The sequence below is a fragment of the Ictidomys tridecemlineatus genome, chromosome 2 (genome assembly GCF_052094955.1).
Source record: "Ictidomys tridecemlineatus isolate mIctTri1 chromosome 2, mIctTri1.hap1, whole genome shotgun sequence".
Classification (NCBI taxonomy): domain Eukaryota; kingdom Metazoa; phylum Chordata; class Mammalia; order Rodentia; family Sciuridae; genus Ictidomys; species Ictidomys tridecemlineatus.
Genome location: NC_135478.1, coordinates 89,947,465 through 89,965,891, shown reverse-complemented (window position 1 = coordinate 89,965,891; position 18,427 = coordinate 89,947,465). Strand labels below are relative to the sequence as shown.

Here is an 18,427-nt window from a genome sequence, read left to right as displayed (position 1 = left end):
CAAGAAAGTAGAAAGGTTTCAAATAAATAACTATGAAACTCAAGGAACCAGAAAAGCAAAAACAAATTAAACTCAAAAAACTGGTAAAAAGAAATAAGTAGAAATAAATGAAAGAGGGGGCTAAAAAAAAAAATACAAAAGATCAATGAAACAACGAGATTGCTTCTTTGAAAAGAAAACAAAATGAACAAATATTTACCTAGACTAACCACGACAAAAGAGGGAAGACACAAACAAATGAAATCAGAGATGAAAAAGGAGATATTACAACTAATACCACAGAAAGAAAAGATTATTAGGGATTATTACAAACAACCATATGTCCCCAAATTGGAAAATCTAAAAAAAAAGCAAAAATTTCTGAGCACATATCACATATAACTTACTAAAACTGAACCATGATGACTTAGAAACCTGAACAAATAGCAAGAAAGAAGACTGAATAAGTAATAAAAATTCTCTCAGAAAGAAAACCCAGGGGGTGAGGTTCTGGCTCAGTGGCAGAGCGCTTACCTAGCATGTATGAGGCACTGGATTCGATTCTCAGCACCACATATGAATAAATAAATAAAATAAAGGTCCCTCAACAACTAAAAATATATTTTAAAAAATATTATAAAAAGAAAGCCCAGGATCAGATGGCTTTATTGCTAAATTTTACCAAACTTTTAAAGAAAAACTAAAACGAATTCTTTTCAAACTATTACAAAGTACTAAAAGAGAAATAACTTCGTTATTCTATAATGTCAGCATCACTGATACCAAAACCAAATAAGGCACAACAAAAAATAAAGCTAGAGACCAAAAATCCCTGATGCACACAGACACTAAAATTCTCAACAAGATAGTAGTAGATATAATCCAATTAACTGTACCTAAAACTATTATACACTATGATCAATTGGGATGTATCTCAGGGGTGCAAGGAAGCTCAACATACACAAAATACTACTCATAATGACATCACATTAACAGAATGAAGGATAAAAACCATGTGACACACATGACCACATGAAGGATAAAGACCATCTGAACAGATGCAGAAAAAGCACTCTCCATAATAAACTCTAAAAAATTACTTACAGAAGAAATGTACCACCACGATCCACACATTGTGTTTCTACTGGAGGAGCCAATAACAATGCCTCTATCAGATATGTAAAGTATAAGATACTGTGCTATGTTACAGATTTATCTTGGCCTCAGGGAAAAGACACTAGGGCTATAGATACGGGTATTTGACTGGGCTCCTTAGATTTATAGAACTAATTTTTTTTTTCTTGTTTTGCTACTCATATATTACAGGAAAGGGGGATGGGGATGTGGCTCAAGCAGTAGCGTGCTTGCCTGGCATGCGTGCGGCCTGGGTTCAATCCACACCACCACATACAAACAAAGATGTTGTGTCCGCCGAAAACTAAAAAATAAATATTGAAAATTCTCTCTCTTAAAATACATATATATATATTTATTACAGGAAAGGCCTACTGATGGTCTACAACTTGCTATTCTTTTTGGAAGCTGATCCCTGTCTTTCATATTCTGAATCACTACTCCTCCATACACTAAAGAGCATGTACTATTCATCAGATAGGACAGAGGAGTGCCTTTAGCTCAGAAACAGAGGGAACTTTAGGGCAAGAATCAAAATTCATTAATTTAAGCCAGGGTTGGTGGTGCTTGCCTGTAATCTCAGTGACTCAGGAGGATGAGGCAGGAGGATCATAGAGTTCAAAGCTAGCTATAGCAACATATCAAGGCCCTAAGCAACTTAGACCCTCTCTTGAAATAAAAAATAAAATGGCTGGGAATGTGGCTCAGTGGTTGAGTGCTTCTAAGTTCAATCCCTGGTACCTCCCCCGCCCCCCCAAAAAATCCATCAATTTAAATGAGGAAAATGTCCTTCCAGAGGAGTTTTGAGGATGGACACAATACCTTTATTTTATTTATTTTTATGCAGTGCTGAGGATCAAACTCAGTGCCTCACACGTGAAAGGCAAGCCCTCTGCTACTGAGCTATGACCCCAGCCCCACAGAAGAGATTTTTAGAACAAAGCAATATGTCAAAGACCATGCCTACAATCTTTCTGGAGGCGAAAAAGGCTTGAGGATCTGAAATGAGCTGTGTGGTAGATTAGGAAACGGTGTAAGTAGCATTGGGCGGCAGATGCCTGTGACCCATAGATCCACAAAACTGCTTTATAACTTTTAGTTTCAGTGGCTCCAAAGAATAACAGGGAATGTGGGAGAAATCTGTTCCATGGAGGAGTGGGACTGTAGGGAAAAAGTTACCATTTTCTTCTTTTCTTGGAGCCCTATCCTAGGACATAGCTGGACCTTTGAAAGCTTCCTCTCCTTGGTATATTTCTCTATGAAGACAGCAAAAGCTCAGGTAAGTATTAAAATTTTGAAGGATGATGCAAAATAAGAACATACGGGGGGGGGCAAGAATTGTAGAAGGCAGATGTTGTCATGTAACACTCACAGGTGGGGAACAGCTATCCTAGCTGGCAGCAAGCTGGGAGCTTTGACCAAATAACTCTGTTACTGACAAAGGTTGAGCCCAGGAAAGGAAAAAGATAGAGAGGTCCAGGATCATTGGCTCTTTCACTTGGACCATGAAAATGACATTAACAGTAACTTTGCCTCCCTCCTGACACATTCTATGAAATCACAGGTAGAGTTTGGAATGATTTCTTTTATCTAGAAATTCTCCTATGGGATATTTGAGAATGGGCCCTCCCTAGGTTAAGTTGCAGCATGTTATCTTGCTGTTAATAGTGATTCTTTTTCAAGGGATATAAGTGGAATCTCTTTATTATCAAATACCTATCCCCAGGAAACAGAAGATGTCACAAGACTAGAAGAAAAAGTAGAAAACGTGGCCTAGGCTCTGTTCAGATGAGAAAAATGGAAGATCATTAACTTTAAGCAAAAGAAAAAACTGTCAATAACCTCTCTGTTTTACATTCACATCAAAATGGGAACCTGAGCTTGGAAATGCCTTTTTCTTTTCTTTTTTTTTTTTTTTTAAAGAAAGAGAGAGAGAGAGAGAGAGAGAGAGAGAGAGAGAGAGAGAGAGAGAGAGAGAATTTTTTTAATATTTATTTTTTAGTTTTTGGCGGACACAACATGTTTGTTGGTATGTGGTGCTGAGGATCGAACCCGGGCCGCACACATGCCAGGTGAGCATGCTACCACTTGAGCCACATCCCCAGCCCAGAAATGCCTTTTATACAAAATGACTGCAACTATGATGGGTATTTAGAGAGTTACAGAGATTTTCTTCTAATTAACAGCACTTTCTCATGAATAAAGGGTAGATAGATAAAAAAAATATTTGAGGTATGTGGTTTACATATGGTTTATGGCCTACCTATAAAATAGGGTGAATCCTATGTAGTCAGTGGAGATGAATAAGAGGGGCTTCTAACCACTTCACAATTTCAGAGTAGAATAGAATCCAGTCCCCATGTCATCTATGTATGCTCACTTCTCAAGTATACAGAACTGTGTACCGTGATTGACAATAAGAAGTTCTTAATGTGAAATAATGTGAATAAGCAATATGTGGCAATAGATGTATACACCTTGGTCAAGTTTTAGATGAAGGAGCCTAGTGTACAAAACGCATTTCTGTGTTAAAGATATGGACAGAGAGAAACCTAGTGCCAAATGTGCCTAAATATGCCAAAAACATTTCAATATATCTTTTGGGAAATGTGAAACATGTTGTTGTTCATATGACTATTAATCAAAAACTTAGAAGTAGCTGGGCCATGCATTTCTCAATGGTATCTATACTGCTAAGAATGCAACAAGCATTGAACCTTCCTCACATGAAGAAATAATCCATTTTTCAGCTCTCCTGGTCATGAGCTTAGCCATAGCTTAGAAATAAAGCATAACGGTGTGGCTTACAAGTTCCAGGACCAGAACTTCTGTACTAAACAATGAATTTATTACTGTAAATATAGATTTTGATCAGATGTTGTATGAGCACAATGATGACTGCTTGCTTAATAAACCTGACCTCCAAAGCTCCTTTGTAAAGCTATATTGTGAGAAAAAGGCTTCCCTGTGGATGAGTGACCTCCCAGAATACTATAATGGCACCTCCATGTGATGCCAGACAGACACACACAAGCAAGACAGTACCCATTGTAAAAAATAAGGTTATTTTAGCAGGGCCAGTACAGAAACCTGGAGAATCAGTGATATAAAATCTTTAGAAAGAGTATAAGAGTTGCCTGGAAAAGTAATCATTACCTAGGGAATACGTTTAGAAACCATGGCAGTGACTCTAAAATAATAGTTAAGGTCTATGCAAAAGGATCTAAGGCTCTGCACATTGAAAAACATCAAGCACCCATATAGCCCATGCAAGAAATGAGGTGTTGGCATATAGATGTTTTTGAAGCCATAGAAAGGGCTGACGAGAGGGAAAGTGAAGGGTAGCATTCTATGAGAGCCACGGAAGGTTTGTATAATCAAACCTATTTAGACACCACTCTATTCCACTATGACCACAAACTGAACAAGTGTCATAGGAGGGATGTTCATGATAATTTTAAGAACTGCCTCTATGTATGGCTATTGTCCCTTCTAGGGTTAGTGGGACAGTTTGAACAGTGGCTCAGCTGCACATGTCCCCTCTGACTCTCAGTATGACCAAAAAAAAAAAACCCTGTTAATTCTTTTATAATTGATTTATTTTTTAATTGATGCATTACAGTTATGCATAAAAGTGGAATTCATTATTATATGTTCATACATACATGATACATGGCAGTTTGGTTAATTTCATTCTGCTCTTCTTCCCCTTTCCCATTCCTCCTTCCCCTCATAGCCCTTCCTCTACTGTATTGTTCTCCCTTCTATTTTTATGAGACTGTTTCCCAACACCCCTACCAACTTTTAATACCTTATTTTTCTCTAACTTCTATATATAAGAGAAACACTCAACCCTTGACTTTCGGAAACTGGCTTGTTTCACTCAGCATGATGTTCTTCAATTCTACCCATCTGCCAGCAAATGACATAATTTCATTATTCTTTATGGCTAAATAAAACTCCATTGTGTATATATATCACATTTTCATTATCCAATCATCTATTAAGGGACACCTGAGCTGGTTCCATAAATTGGCTATTATGAATTGTGCTGCTATAAATATTCATATGCATGTATCGCTATAGTATGCTACTTTTGGGTCTTTTGGATAAATACCAAGGAGTGGGATAGCTGGGTTATCTTACGGGTCCTTTTCTAGTATTTTCAGGAATCTCCATATTGCTTTCCAAAATGCTTGTACTAATTTTCAGTCCCATCAACAATACATAAGTGTACCTTTTCCTTCACATCCTCACCAGCATTTATTATTCTTTGTATTTTTGATGACTGCTATTCTAATTGGAATGAGATAAAAATCTCAGGGTAGTTCTGATTTGTATTTCCCAGATTGCTAAGGATGTTGAACATTTTTATATGTATTTTGTTGGCTATTTGCCAGAAATTTTGAGAAATGTCTGTTTAGCTCATTTGCCCATTAATTGATTGGGTCATTTGTTTTTTTTTGGTATTAAGTTTCTTGAGGGCTGGAGATGTGGCTCAAGTGGTAGCGCACTCGCCTGGCATGCGTGCGGCCCGGGTTCGATCCTCAGCACCACATACAAACAAAGATGTTGTGTCCACCGAAAACTAAAAAATAAATAAAAATATTCTCTCTCTCTCTTTCTTTTAAAAAAAAAGTTTCTTGAGTTTTATATATATTCTGGATATTAATCTCCAGTCAGAAGAGTAGCTAGCAAAGATTCTCCTATTTAGTAGGCTCTCTCTTCATGCTCCTGTTTCCTTTGCTGTACAGAAGCTTTATTTGAAGCCATCCCACTTATTTTTTATTTTATTTCTTGAGTTTTAGGGGGTCTTGTTAAGAAAGCTGGTGTAGGATATGGTTACCTGACATTCTTCACAATCCATTAATGTAAAACAATTCCAGTTCCTGAGTATCCTAGTAATTGTAATTTCAAAGAATGGTGGAGGAGCTAGTAGCAAAAGTAACAGTAGACCCTAATGGATCCAGGCCCCTGTTATAGACTCTCTTCTGTGAGCATAATAATGGTGTCTGGGTATCCACATCACATTGAGCCTCTTGCTTTAGTTGGTGGAATTTGTGCTGTGTCCATCCATATACTCCAAAGTGGAGCAGACCCTGGGATCCTGCTGTTAGAGCCTAAAGGAGAGACAGGGGTGATGGAATCTGCTCTTCAGGTTTGTAGAGATCCAGGAAAAAGCCCCACAACCCTTGTTTACGAAGCATGGCTACATTTCCTCTATCTCAAACATCAAGATCTGGTATCTATTTTTTCTATTTTTCTAGTTCTTTCTGAACTAATTCTTTACATCTTAACATAATTGACTAAAAGTTGGTCATATTTCTTAGTTTATATATAAGGACAATGAAGTGGCTTCAATGCCCCTCCTTACTGATCCATTTTTTGGAAAAAACTGCCTTATCAGCATAATTAGATAGTTCAAAAAAAGTCTTTCTTCAATCTGATAAATGAGGAGAACCATTCTATTACCTCCCTACCCACCACATTCACTAAGAAAGGTGAATTAATCTCATTCAATTCAATTTGGATTAGAGAGAATCATGACTACCAGTGTTAAGAATGTGCCCTAGTAGACCACTATTTTTTTTTTGTCTACTCACTTCTTAAAAACACATCAATAAAATGAAATTGACCAGAGATACATATGCTGTGGAGTGCATACTAGCACTTTTACCAAAGCATCTACCCTCCTCTGTGGAAATTTTCACATTCTTCATAAATGAGCATAAATAATACATGTTCTCTTTTCCTTCACAGAGGGAAATTGTGCTTACTGAGTAATGTCAGTGTAAGAGAGTAGAATAAGAGGGTGTAGGAAGAGAAATTCTGGATTTTGAAGGTGTTACCTGGAGAACATACAGGGCCATGTGTAGCTCGGTGTCCTGGGGCTTAGTCAGCTTTGTGATTATCAGCACGACAGCTATGAATACAGAACACATAAATTCTGTCATTAGACCTCACTGCCTGAAGCACAGAGTTCCTCAGTATACATGTCTGAGCATTATTAGAATGGAAGATATGGGCTTATTGAAGATCAATACTTTTAACCAGTTATGCAAACCAAAGGCTTCTGACTTCTAGTCTTTATTAATTAAACTTTACAGATGATTTGTGTGATAATAGTGGAGAGGTACTACAGGAAGATAATAATTTTTTCTGTACTGGAGATTGAATTCAGGAGCATTTTACCACTGAGCTATGCCCTAGCTATTATTTCATTTCATTTCATTTCACTAGTACCAGGAGTACCCAGTCCTTTTTTATTTTTTGTTTTGAGACAGGATTTCATTACTGAGGGCCTTGCTAAGTTATTGAGGCTGGCCTGGAACTCATGATCCTCCTGCCTCATTTTCCCAAACCCCTGGGATTAGAGGTATATGCCACCATGCCCAGTCTTTTTATCTTTTATTTTGAGACAAGGTCTTGCTAAATTGCCAAAATGACCTTGAACTTAGATCCTCCTGCCTCAGCCTCTCAAAGAGCTGGAATTACAAGAGTCTGCCATCGTGCTCAGAAAAAGATACTACTTAGAGTATCAAAATTTACCAAGGCCTTTCATAACATTATCCAATGTGATCCTCACTATCAACTTAAAGCAAATGTTAATAGGTGAATCCTGTCATATCAGGTAATTTGCCCTCTCACATCAGCTTGCACCTCATGCCTAATTACCTTAATTTCTAATATATAAAAAGGAAAAAAGTTGGGGGGGGTCAGGGAAAACTCGAAATATGGGTAAAGCCAACATAAATCTTATAAGCTGGACAGGAATCTACAGTCAGTCATCTGCCTTGGTGAGATCACTCTGCTTGATCCCAATATATTGTTGAATCCAATATTGTTACCCTCTTCACTCTCCATCTCTTCCTGTTAAGATACCCACCTGGGCCCCAGCAGCATAAGAAGGCCGCTGGGTAGAAGCGCACTCGCTGTTCCACAATGTGAATCACTATTCGCTGTTTGTTCCCCACAAAGCCAGGTGATTTCACAAACTTCTTATACAAGTTTTGGGCTTGGATGAATAAGACCTAAACATGAGTGTAGCAGTGAGCAGTTTGCCCTAAAGCTTAGTAAAAGTTCCTATCATTTTAGAAGGATCCTTCTCTAAGTATCTTGCAACAGGTTTTACCTGCTGAGACCAGGCTTTTTCTGAGAGAAAATTATCTGGAAAATTACTCAGTCTTCCCACCAAGATAAATCATAATATACTCAAGAAGTTTAAAGCAAGCCCTAAGCCAGATGCTGTGGCAAATGTCTATAATCTTAGTAGCTTGGGAGGCTGAGACAGGAGGACCACAAGTTTAAAGCCAGCAAAGTGAGGTGCTAGGCAACTCAGTGAGACTGTCTCTAATTAAAATACAAAATAGGGCTGGGGATGTGGCTTAGTGGTTGAATGCCCCTGAGTTCAATTCCAGTACCGAAAACAAGAATAAACAAACAAAAAACCTTCCCAAACTTGAATCTTTGCCTTAACAAATCAAATCAATTCTATAATAACTCAATCTCTTAATCAAATGCAGCCAGAGTCTTCTTTCCCTACAAACAGAAGAATCAAAAGGAGGCCTGAACTTAAATGAGAATATTTATGTCTAATTATCTGTTCATTTAAAAATAATCTAGAATGCTAATTCTGAATGTCCATTGAAGCCTGAGCTACTCTAACCAGCAATAAAGAATTTTCAGAATTCCAAGCCTTTGGGGCGGGGGACCATCTTTATTGTCAATCCATTCCAAATGTAAGCCATCTAATCCATTTTAATATAAACTAATTGACCTTTAAAAATTTACTGATCTGGGCTGAGCTATCTCCATAACTAATTTTTAAAGGTCAAAGGAAATTCCCCATAATTATATCTGCCTCACAGGTGATACTGCTTCTGTAGCAAGCAGTTATGCATACACAACTTACTATCACTTGGCTGATCATTTTAATTCTACATCATTCTGGTGATATCAAATAAGTACATGATAACTGCATAAATCACTTAGCATTTAAACCCCAGTTAGACATATAAGTGTGAACTTATGGTGGCTAAAAAAAAAATAAGAACACTCTTTCATTATTTGGAAAATTATATCAAAGCAATGTCCTATGTTCTAGAATGTCATTCTGGTATAAAGGATATACTTGAATCATGAGTTTTCTGGTCGCTCCTCCATGGGGATCAACAAAACATATATTCTAGAGTAAACATAATTTTCATGAAGTGAATTCTTTTACTTTTTGTTTTGAGACTGGGTTTCACTAAATTGTTGAGGCTGGCCTAGAACTCATAATCCTCTTGCCTCTGCTCCCAAACAAGCTCTTTTTCCACACTCATCATCTGATTTTAGGACACCCAAAAAACTGAGGTGGTGTAATTACATTGTTATAAGATCTCTTGAACATTTTCTTGGTACTAGGACCATAGGAAGTAACTCTCTGGCCTATCTTCCCCAGGCCCTAGGAGTATTGGCCTGTCCCCTCTAGTCCCCCCTTTTCACAAAGGTAGGGAGAGTAATACCATACCATAATAGTTAGAAGGCTGAGCAAAAAGCTAGCCAAGAAAATGGTGATACTATAAAAATAAAGTATGTTACAGACAGATGTATTGGCAGAAGGCAGGAGTTCAGCCATGACTGATGGTGGTGAAAACATCAGGATACACCTGGGAAAAAAAAAATCAATGGACAGGAGTACTACTATAGATGTCAGACATGAGATACTCACTCAGTGCAACAAAAGTTAATGAATATGTAACTGCACTTATCATTGTGCTCTTTTTAAAAACAATTATTTTTTAATTGTAGTTGAACACATACCTTTTTATTTATTTATTTATTTATTTATTTTTTATGGTGCTGAGGATCAAACCCAAGGCCTCCCAAGTGCTAGGTGAACGCTCTACTGTTGAGCCACAACCCCAGCCCCCTTATCATTGTGCTCTTATCCATAAGATTTTATTCCTTCCCACAGATACATTATCTTGTATTCACTTTGTGTTATACTTTTACTTGTGTATTTTTAGTCTTGACTATACCTTGTTTCACAGTCCTTTTCCAATAGCCCTTTTCCACATTGGAGAGAAGGTATGTAAAAAGTCTTTTCTCTAGGTTTATTATAAAAAAGAACACATGTAATCCACAATGAAAATGATAGTTTTGATCACTTCTTACCTGTTGTTCTGACTGAAGTTGTGGAAACATTCACTGTCGTTGCCCAGACAGAACACAGGTGTCATCAATAGTAGAGGTATCAGGCTGGGAGGAAAAAAGTTATCATCCCAATATCCAGCAGTTTCATGTCTTTCCCCTTTTTCAGAATATCCTCCCAACCCCAACTGTACCACCCCACTGATATCCACAAATATATACACACTTAATTTTTCAAGAAAATACCTTGAATACCTTAAGTATCCTTACTTTTTAGTTCCTGGGAAAGTACAGCAGGAAAAGGATTTCATACTTAGGTTAATGAACCCTAACAGAGTATCCAGAGAATCTCTGGTATTATATGGTCAGACAAAATTCTAAGTGGTCAAAAATGAAAGGAAAATCTACCAAGGAGCTTTGTGTGCAGCCTGTTTCACTTTTCATGGTGGCCAGGAATAACTTCATTCTCATTAGCCCCTTCCTGAGTGCTTTCCCAAAGTATACCATTAAATAGGCAGCTATTTATCCAGCCAAATATAGCAGACTCCCTGTAAGAGATAAAGATTTAGGAGCAAATGTTACAAAGGCTAAAATTAACCCTGATGTGACTGCCACTTTAGGTGAGATCCAGACCCTTTCTGGACTTTATAATTCTAATAGTCTCACCAATGTTTTTAAAGTGGATAAGATCTTGAAGACCTTCTTTAACAACTTATAAGAAAAGGAATGTGGAGATCCAAAACTCAAAGAAATTTGTACAAGATCACATTGAATTGATGGTAGAACTAGGGCTAAAACCCAACTCTGTAATAGAAAACTGATTTTCCAGTCTATGTGGGAAAACAGAACCAATGATCACATATTTATTGCTTCCTACTCAGTAAGAGTCTGTGATGACTTAGGAGTGACAATGGAAATACAGGACACCAACTATTTCTTCGTACTTGGGCACTTGAATAATGATAATATATTCCTTAATAAGATGGAAAGAAAAAATCTTACCTTGAAAAAATGAAGGTGATTTGACCAACTCGGCAAGTAGAATCTGTTACCTGTGAAAAGAACACATGTAAAATTGTCTTATGACATTGCAAATCACATTACAATAAATACCAGATCATCATATACCACTCAATAGAATAAAAAGGATTCTAAGAGCCAATTTATTCTGTCAAGCAACATTTGCTATAGAATTCAGGAAACAGATAATTCCTTAGCATTGTAAATGATAGAATTTCATCTGTATTATTATATTTTAAAAAAATATAACAACAAGCTGGGCACAGTGCCTATAGTCCCAGTGCCTTGAAAGGCTGAGGCAGGAGGATCACAAGTTCAAAGCCAGCTTCAGCAACTTAGCAAGACCCTGTCTCAAAATAAACAATGAGCTGTGGATGTGGCTCAGTGGTTGTAAGCCCATGGGTTCAATCCCTAGTACCAAAAAAATAAATAAATAAAATAAAAAAAGTCAAAAGAAAGGCTGCAGGAAGTAGCTTACGATTTGAGTACTCAGACAAATTTTCTTAGGAAGAAAGGCAAATATGAGATCACACAGTAACCCTCCATCATTTAATAATAGTTCCATCTTTTTCTATTTTAGACTCAGAAATGTGTGGGTGTTTTCAGAGCATTATGGGTTCAATGAAGCTCTATGTATAAGATGACCAGCAGCAAGTGTTAATAAAATAGTGCAGAATCGTTAAGCTCTTTGGATATGAGACTTAGATTCTAAAAGACAGAACACTTAAAAACTCTACTTGTGCTGGGCATGTAACACAGTGGTAGTGTCCATGCTTAGCATACACAAGGCCAGCACTACAAAACAAACAAAAACTCAGATACTGTAAAACATCTAAAAGATAAATCCATCTAAAAGAGGAATCATTTCTACCTAATAGGACTTTAGGATGAAAGATTTTGAACACAACACCTTAAATAGGTAACAAAATAGAAAGCCTTTTTCTTTCTATTTTAAGGTATAAACATATACATTGTGGAATAGTCATTAACAATAAATAAGCATTAAGTGAGCAATTAATCATAATTAGAGAATGGTCACTGATCGTCCTTGAGAAGTTTGGATCAGGAATAGCAACGATTTTAAGTAGGACAGTTATTGTTGACTTGAGGGAAATATAAATTAGTTTGTAGTGACTTCTTCTACCAGCTTCCCTTCTCCTCTTTTTACTCTGTCAGGTGGCTACATGCTCTTTAATTATTACTCTTACCTGGTAATGAATATCTGATAAAAAGCTTACTGCTAGTAGTTTATGGCAGAAATCTTGCTAGGGTATTTTTAAAAAGAATTAAAAGGTTAAAAAAAAGATCTTGGCAGTTCTTAGTATACAGCTATAATGGCAGAATAATAAGCACTGGGGTTAGTACTTTAGACTAGAGTTTGACTCCTTGAAACTAATGACATTGCTTGGGTTATAAAGAGTAGTATGTACCTCTGTGTGCATAGAAAGCAGAACATCTATATGAGAGCTAATCTTACATCTCTCCAATTTTTCCTTCAAAAATTAATTTCTTCCTCTCAGAAACATTCCCCCATGTTGTCTCCATCCTTGGCTTCTGGTCTCAGAGCATCTTCTTCAGGAAATTACTTTGTGACTAAATAACTGCTCACAAATTCCAATCAGTCCCTTGGCTTTGAGTGAATTAGTAAATTAATGAATGAAAATAAAAATGTAAAATATTAATCCTTGGGGCTGGGGCTGTGGCTCAGTGATAGAACACTTGCCTAGCATGTGTGAGGCACTGGGTTTGATTCCCAGCACCACATATAAGTAAGTAAATAAAGGTCAATCAACAATTAAAAAAATATTAATCCTGTAAGGCTGTTGAACTTTGTATGCATTCACCTACCTAAAGAGAAGAAAATGAATTGTTTCTTTGTAGTACCTTTTAGTTCTAGAATTCTAGAATTATGAAGACAGATATGTAAAAGGATAAATAGCATGGGTCCTTACTAACTTGTAAGGAGCAAGGAAACCATATAAATTAAAGATACAGAAGAGTAATTATAAGTTAAATGTCAAGAGGTAAACATAAGAAAAAGGTCCCAGAATATTGTCCTGGGCTGTATTGAAGCAACTAGATGCATGTAGCTAGTTAAAATAAAATGAAGATTATATAAAATTTAAAATTCAGTTCCTCACTCTCACTAGTCACATTTCAAGTGCTCAGTGGCCACATATGGCTAGTAATGACTGAACTGGACAGTGAATAAAATATTTTGATTATTACAAAAAGTTTTATTGAACAGCTCTTTTATTTACTGTAGTATCTTGTTCAGGATGCTGTTTAAGGGACCTCTTTATGTTAATTTTTCAATGATTTCCTTGTATCCTTTCGATTTATAGCAATGAGAATGGAGGGAGGGAGAATGAGGGAGGAAGAAAGAGAGGAAGAGAGGGAGGGTTTTTAAAAACATTCTCTACCCTATCTTTCTTCAACAGTGAGTATCTTGAACAAGGCTAGAAAAAAGAAAGATAAATATCACTTCTTAAGAAGTGAGTCAGCTCTCTTTCTGCTTCCAATTTGCCATGTCCTGAGCTGCTTCCCTCTGCCATGCCCTTCAGACATGATATTCTACCTCACTTTGGGGCCCAGAGCTATGGAGTAGGAGGACCAGGGACTGAATTGCTCAAACTGCTGTGGTCAAGAAAAATTGGAAAGTCACTGCTACAGGTTACCAGAACGTCACCTCACCAAAATGTTCCCGAGTGCTAGAACAAGGTAATATCTTTCTCATGATGCAAAATAATTCTTTAGAAATTGAATTATTTATCTATTTGGAAAAATGTAGTTAATAAAAAAAAGAGTTTCTTATTAAAAATAAATTTCTTGAAGTCAGATGAAGATTTCATAGAACCTTAGCACTGCTTCATTTTATGATGAAAAATTGAGGCTCAATAAAAAAGATGATTAGCTTAAGGTCATATAGGAGGTAAGCAGCTAGAACACAACCTAAAAGATAAATCTCCTAATTTACCTCAAATACCCTTTCCTAAGATTCTATATGCAAACAAATATGTATATGCATATATAGCCAGGGGTCTTTCCCATTTATTCTTTAAAAAAATATTTATTGAATTTCATCATGTACCTAACAGGATATCACTTTCATTTGTTCTAGAAGTGATTGCAGACTCTGGGAAAAGATGTTAGAAGGCTTTCAGATACTTTTACTCTATCATGCTCTTTTTTTTAAAAAAAAAATGTTTTTTAGTTGTTCATGGACCTTTATTTATTTTTATATGGTGCTGACAATTGAACCCAATGCTTCACACATGCAAGGCAAGCACTCTACCACCCCAGCTTTCTATCATGTTCTTAATGAAAATTTCCCTTAAAAAAAAAGTAGCAGAACAAATACCACAGATATAAGATTAAAATATTTAGTAAGATACATATAGTAAGATTAAAATACATAAAACTTTAAAAGAAATAAAAATTGAGCCACACGTAGTGACATATGTCTGTAATCGTATGGGCACAGGAAACTGAGACAGGAGGATCGCAAGTTCAAGGCCAGCCTCAGCAACTTGGCAGGGCCCTAAGCAACTTAGTGAGACACTATCTCAAAATAAAGAGGGACGGGGGTGCTGAGGATGTGGCTCAGTGGTAAATTGCCCCGGTTTAAATCCCTAGTACCCCTGCCCCAAGAAGAAATGTTAACATCATAAAAATGTCATCTGCAGGATCGCTTAGTGATATTGAAAGAATCAGAAATAAAAAAACTCAATTTTTACAATACAAGGAAATATTATTAAGCAATAAAAAGGAATGAATTATTTATACATGCACTATGTTAAGTGAAAGAAACCACAGAAACACAAGAGACCACATACGGTATTATTGAATTTATATGAAAGGTCCAGAAAAGGCACGTCTAGAGAAACAGAAAGTAGATTAGTGATTACCTATAGCAGAGAGTGACAAAGGGATTCATGGTTAAGGGCATGAAAGATTTAATTGGGATAAAGAAAATATTCTGAAATTGATTTAAAACATCACTTAATTGTATATTTAAAATCAATGAATTATGTGATATATAAAATATGCACACACATGAAGAGAATCCAGATGCACTGACTTAGCATTCTCTTCTCATCACTGTAATGCTGGAGAGTGCCCCAAACTCTGTGAATTAAAGAAGGAAAGACGACAGTGTTCTGGATTCATCTTGTGTTCGGACTACCACACATTTAATTTCTTAGCACTTCAACAAGTCAATATAATCACCCACACATACTGAAGAAATATAGCACTGCAGAACACTTACCCTCTCTAATGCCTGTAATCCCAAATCTTATGTTAATAGACAGCACTTCCTTGACTATTCTCCAGGACCTTTTTCCCCCCCTTTTCTTAAGCAGTGCTGGGGGTAGAATCCAAGGCCTTTCATATTCTAGGCAAGAGCTCTACCACTGAGTTACACCCAGTCTTCCAAGACCATTTTCTTTACTCTGGTAACAATGATGGATGGCATGAAGACAAGGATTTCCCATACTTAATCAAACAAGGCAGGAAAGGCAGTACTGTAAATAACATTTCTCATAATAAAACTTTTTGTGTATATGTATAAGGAAATGGAGAAGAAGTAATGTCAATAAAATGGACAATTGTGTGGAAACAAGTTTTACATTTATTAATCTCCACGAATTCAATTAGCAAGTGCTTAGTGTAATACTGTTTATGAGAGAAACGTGAGTTTATTTTAGCATAGTATTCTTAAATATAAGCTCTGACTCTGAATAAACTTACCAGTGGAGATGTGTTCTGTCCAATCTGGTTGTGTCTCATCCTTAGTTCTGTGCACAAATACCAGATGTAATTGACAATGTAGAGAAATGAGGAAATGTAGAGTGTCTAGGTTAAAAATTAAAACAATCCATCATAACTGTCCCTCTCTTCCTTAAATTTATTTCATTCTTTTCCAATATGAGAATCCTACCTGTAGGCTTATTAGTAACATACCATCTAGTATACATATCACATAAATCAATCATTCCCAGGAATTCTACCCAGGCCTACTTAAAACATGCCCAACTTCTTTATTTTATCCTTTTGATTGTTCAGAAGAACCATAGGATTATCTACCTCTCTCCTCATCTAACTGTTCCACTTTCCTTTTTTTTCAGTATTAAATACTGAAACTAGGGGCCTTGTGCATGATAGGCAAACACTCTGCCAATGAGTCACATTCCCAGCCCTATTTTGTATTTTATTTAGAGACAGGGTCTCACTGAGTTGTGTAGCGCCTTGCCTTTGCTGAGGTTGGCTTTGAATTCAGGATTCTCCTGTCTCAGCCTCCCAAGCTGCTAGGATTACAGGTGTGCACCACTGTGCCCATCTCCATTACATTTTTAATTAAAAAAGCAATAAGGATTTCCATTTTTAATAGTTGTAGCTATAAAAGTCCATTTTTCATTACTATAACAACATTTCTAAGGAGGGCTACTTTTGAAGAAAAGAGATTTATTCTGGCTCATAGTTCTGGAGGTAAAGGGTCTAGGGATCACATTTGGCAATGATCCTCTTGGTGGCAGAATTCTGGGATGGCTTAGAGCAACACAGCAAGAGATAGGGAACACACATGTCTGCATCTGCGTCACTCTTCCTTTACTTATAAAGCCAAACCATTTCTTAAAGGCCTCATCTCTAAATATCACACCCAAAGCCATGTGCAGTGACACATGCCTGTAATCCCAGAAACATGGGAAGCTGAGGCAAGAGGATTCCAAGTTCATTTGCTTAGTAAAGATCTCAGCAATTTAGCAAGACCCTGTCTCAAAATAAAAATGGAAAGGATTGGGGATGTGGCTCAGTAGTTACTAGCCCATGGGTCCAATCCCCAGTATCCCTTGTACCCTAAAAAAAAACAGAGTATGCTTCTATCCTCTTACTATCTAGACAATATTTTCACTACACTGTGAAGTACTAAAGCCACTGAACTGCTCATTTTAAAATGGTTAATTTTATGTTGTGTGAATTAAAACTAAAAACAATAATTTTTCAAATTTTATGCATCAAAGAATATTATCAAGAAAGTGAAAAGATCCTACTGCATGGGAGAAAGTACAATTTAAAAATCTTATATCTTGATAACAGTCTAGTATTCAGAATATATTTAAAAATATCATAAAACTCAACAAAAAACCAATTAAAAAATGGATCAAGAACTTGAATAAACTTACAGTCAAACAAGGTATTCAAATGGCCAATAACACAGGGAAAGATGTTCAACACTCCTAATCATTAGGAAATACAAATCAAATTGAATAATAAACAAACAAACAAATAGTGCTAGAGATATAAAGTGTCCCTGGGTTCAATCCTCCATACCCAAAACAAACAAACAAAAAGGAAATGAAATAAACATATACACAAGGAGATACAATGAGCACCAGAGAGGATGTGGAGAAGGAGGGATCTTAGTACATTGCTGGTGGGAATGTAAATATTAGCTGAACTGCTGTTGGTCCTTCCTCAAATAGCTTAACATAGAATCACCAAATGATGCAGTCATTCCATTTTGAAATGATGGAAAGGAACTAAAAAAAAAAAGTTGGGCATGGTGGCACATGCCAGTAATCCCAGTAACTCAGGAGGATGAGGCAGGAAGATCACAAATTTGAGGTCAGCCTCAGCAACATAGTAAAGTAACTAGTAACTTAGCAAGACTCGCTCTCAAAAATAAAAAGGGCTAGAGATATAGCTCAGTGGTAAAGCACCGCTGGATTAAATACCCAGTGTCCAAAATAAGATTTTTTGCTATAAACACATGTTCATAGCAGCAATGTGCACAATGATAAAAAGGTAGAAACAGATTAAATATCAATCAATGGATGGATCGGATGAATAAGTAAATAAACTGGTATACATATATGATGGAAATGTACATGTTAAAATGAAGATAAACTTTTTAAGCATTATCCTAAGTCAAAGAATCCAGACACAAAAAGTCATGCCTATTCCAAGTCAATATTATTCCACTTATATATTAAATTTTCAGAAGAGGTAAATCCATAGGGACAAAGGCAAATTCATAGTTGCCAGGGTTGGGGGGAGATGGGAGTAAGGAGCAACTGCAAATTGATAAGTCAGTCAGAGTCTCTCTGAGTCAGTCAGTGTGTCTGTCTCTGTCTCTGTCTATCTGTCTCTCTCTCTC

The 18,427-nt window shown here is 36.6% G+C and overlaps 1 protein-coding gene across 20 annotated transcripts in view; it reads right to left on the bottom strand.

Annotated features, from left to right (window-relative positions):
* Positions 1-18,427, bottom strand: part of Tmem116 (transmembrane protein 116) — an 85,996-nt gene that overhangs the window by 43,327 nt on the left and 24,242 nt on the right. For 14 of the 20 annotated variants that reach the window (XM_021729330.3, XM_040289458.2, XM_078039128.1 and 11 more), the window contains 7 exons: positions 16,021-16,125; positions 11,251-11,300; positions 10,273-10,356; positions 9,626-9,764; positions 8,000-8,144; positions 6,963-7,036; positions 4,695-6,233 (listed from right to left, as the gene is read on the bottom strand). In XM_021729330.3, the coding sequence (XP_021585005.2) occupies positions 6,027-6,233; positions 6,963-7,036; positions 8,000-8,144; positions 9,626-9,764; positions 10,273-10,356; positions 11,251-11,300; positions 16,021-16,125 (804 nt within the window). In that variant the 3' untranslated portion in view covers positions 4,695-6,026. Of the gene's footprint in view, positions 1-4,694; positions 6,234-6,962; positions 7,037-7,999; positions 8,145-9,625; positions 9,765-10,272; positions 10,357-10,656; positions 10,797-11,250; positions 11,301-15,324; positions 15,344-16,020; positions 16,126-18,427 lie in introns of those variants that run through there. The other 6 variants (XM_078039124.1, XM_078039123.1, XM_040289451.2 and 3 more) reach the window with 5 other exon arrangements.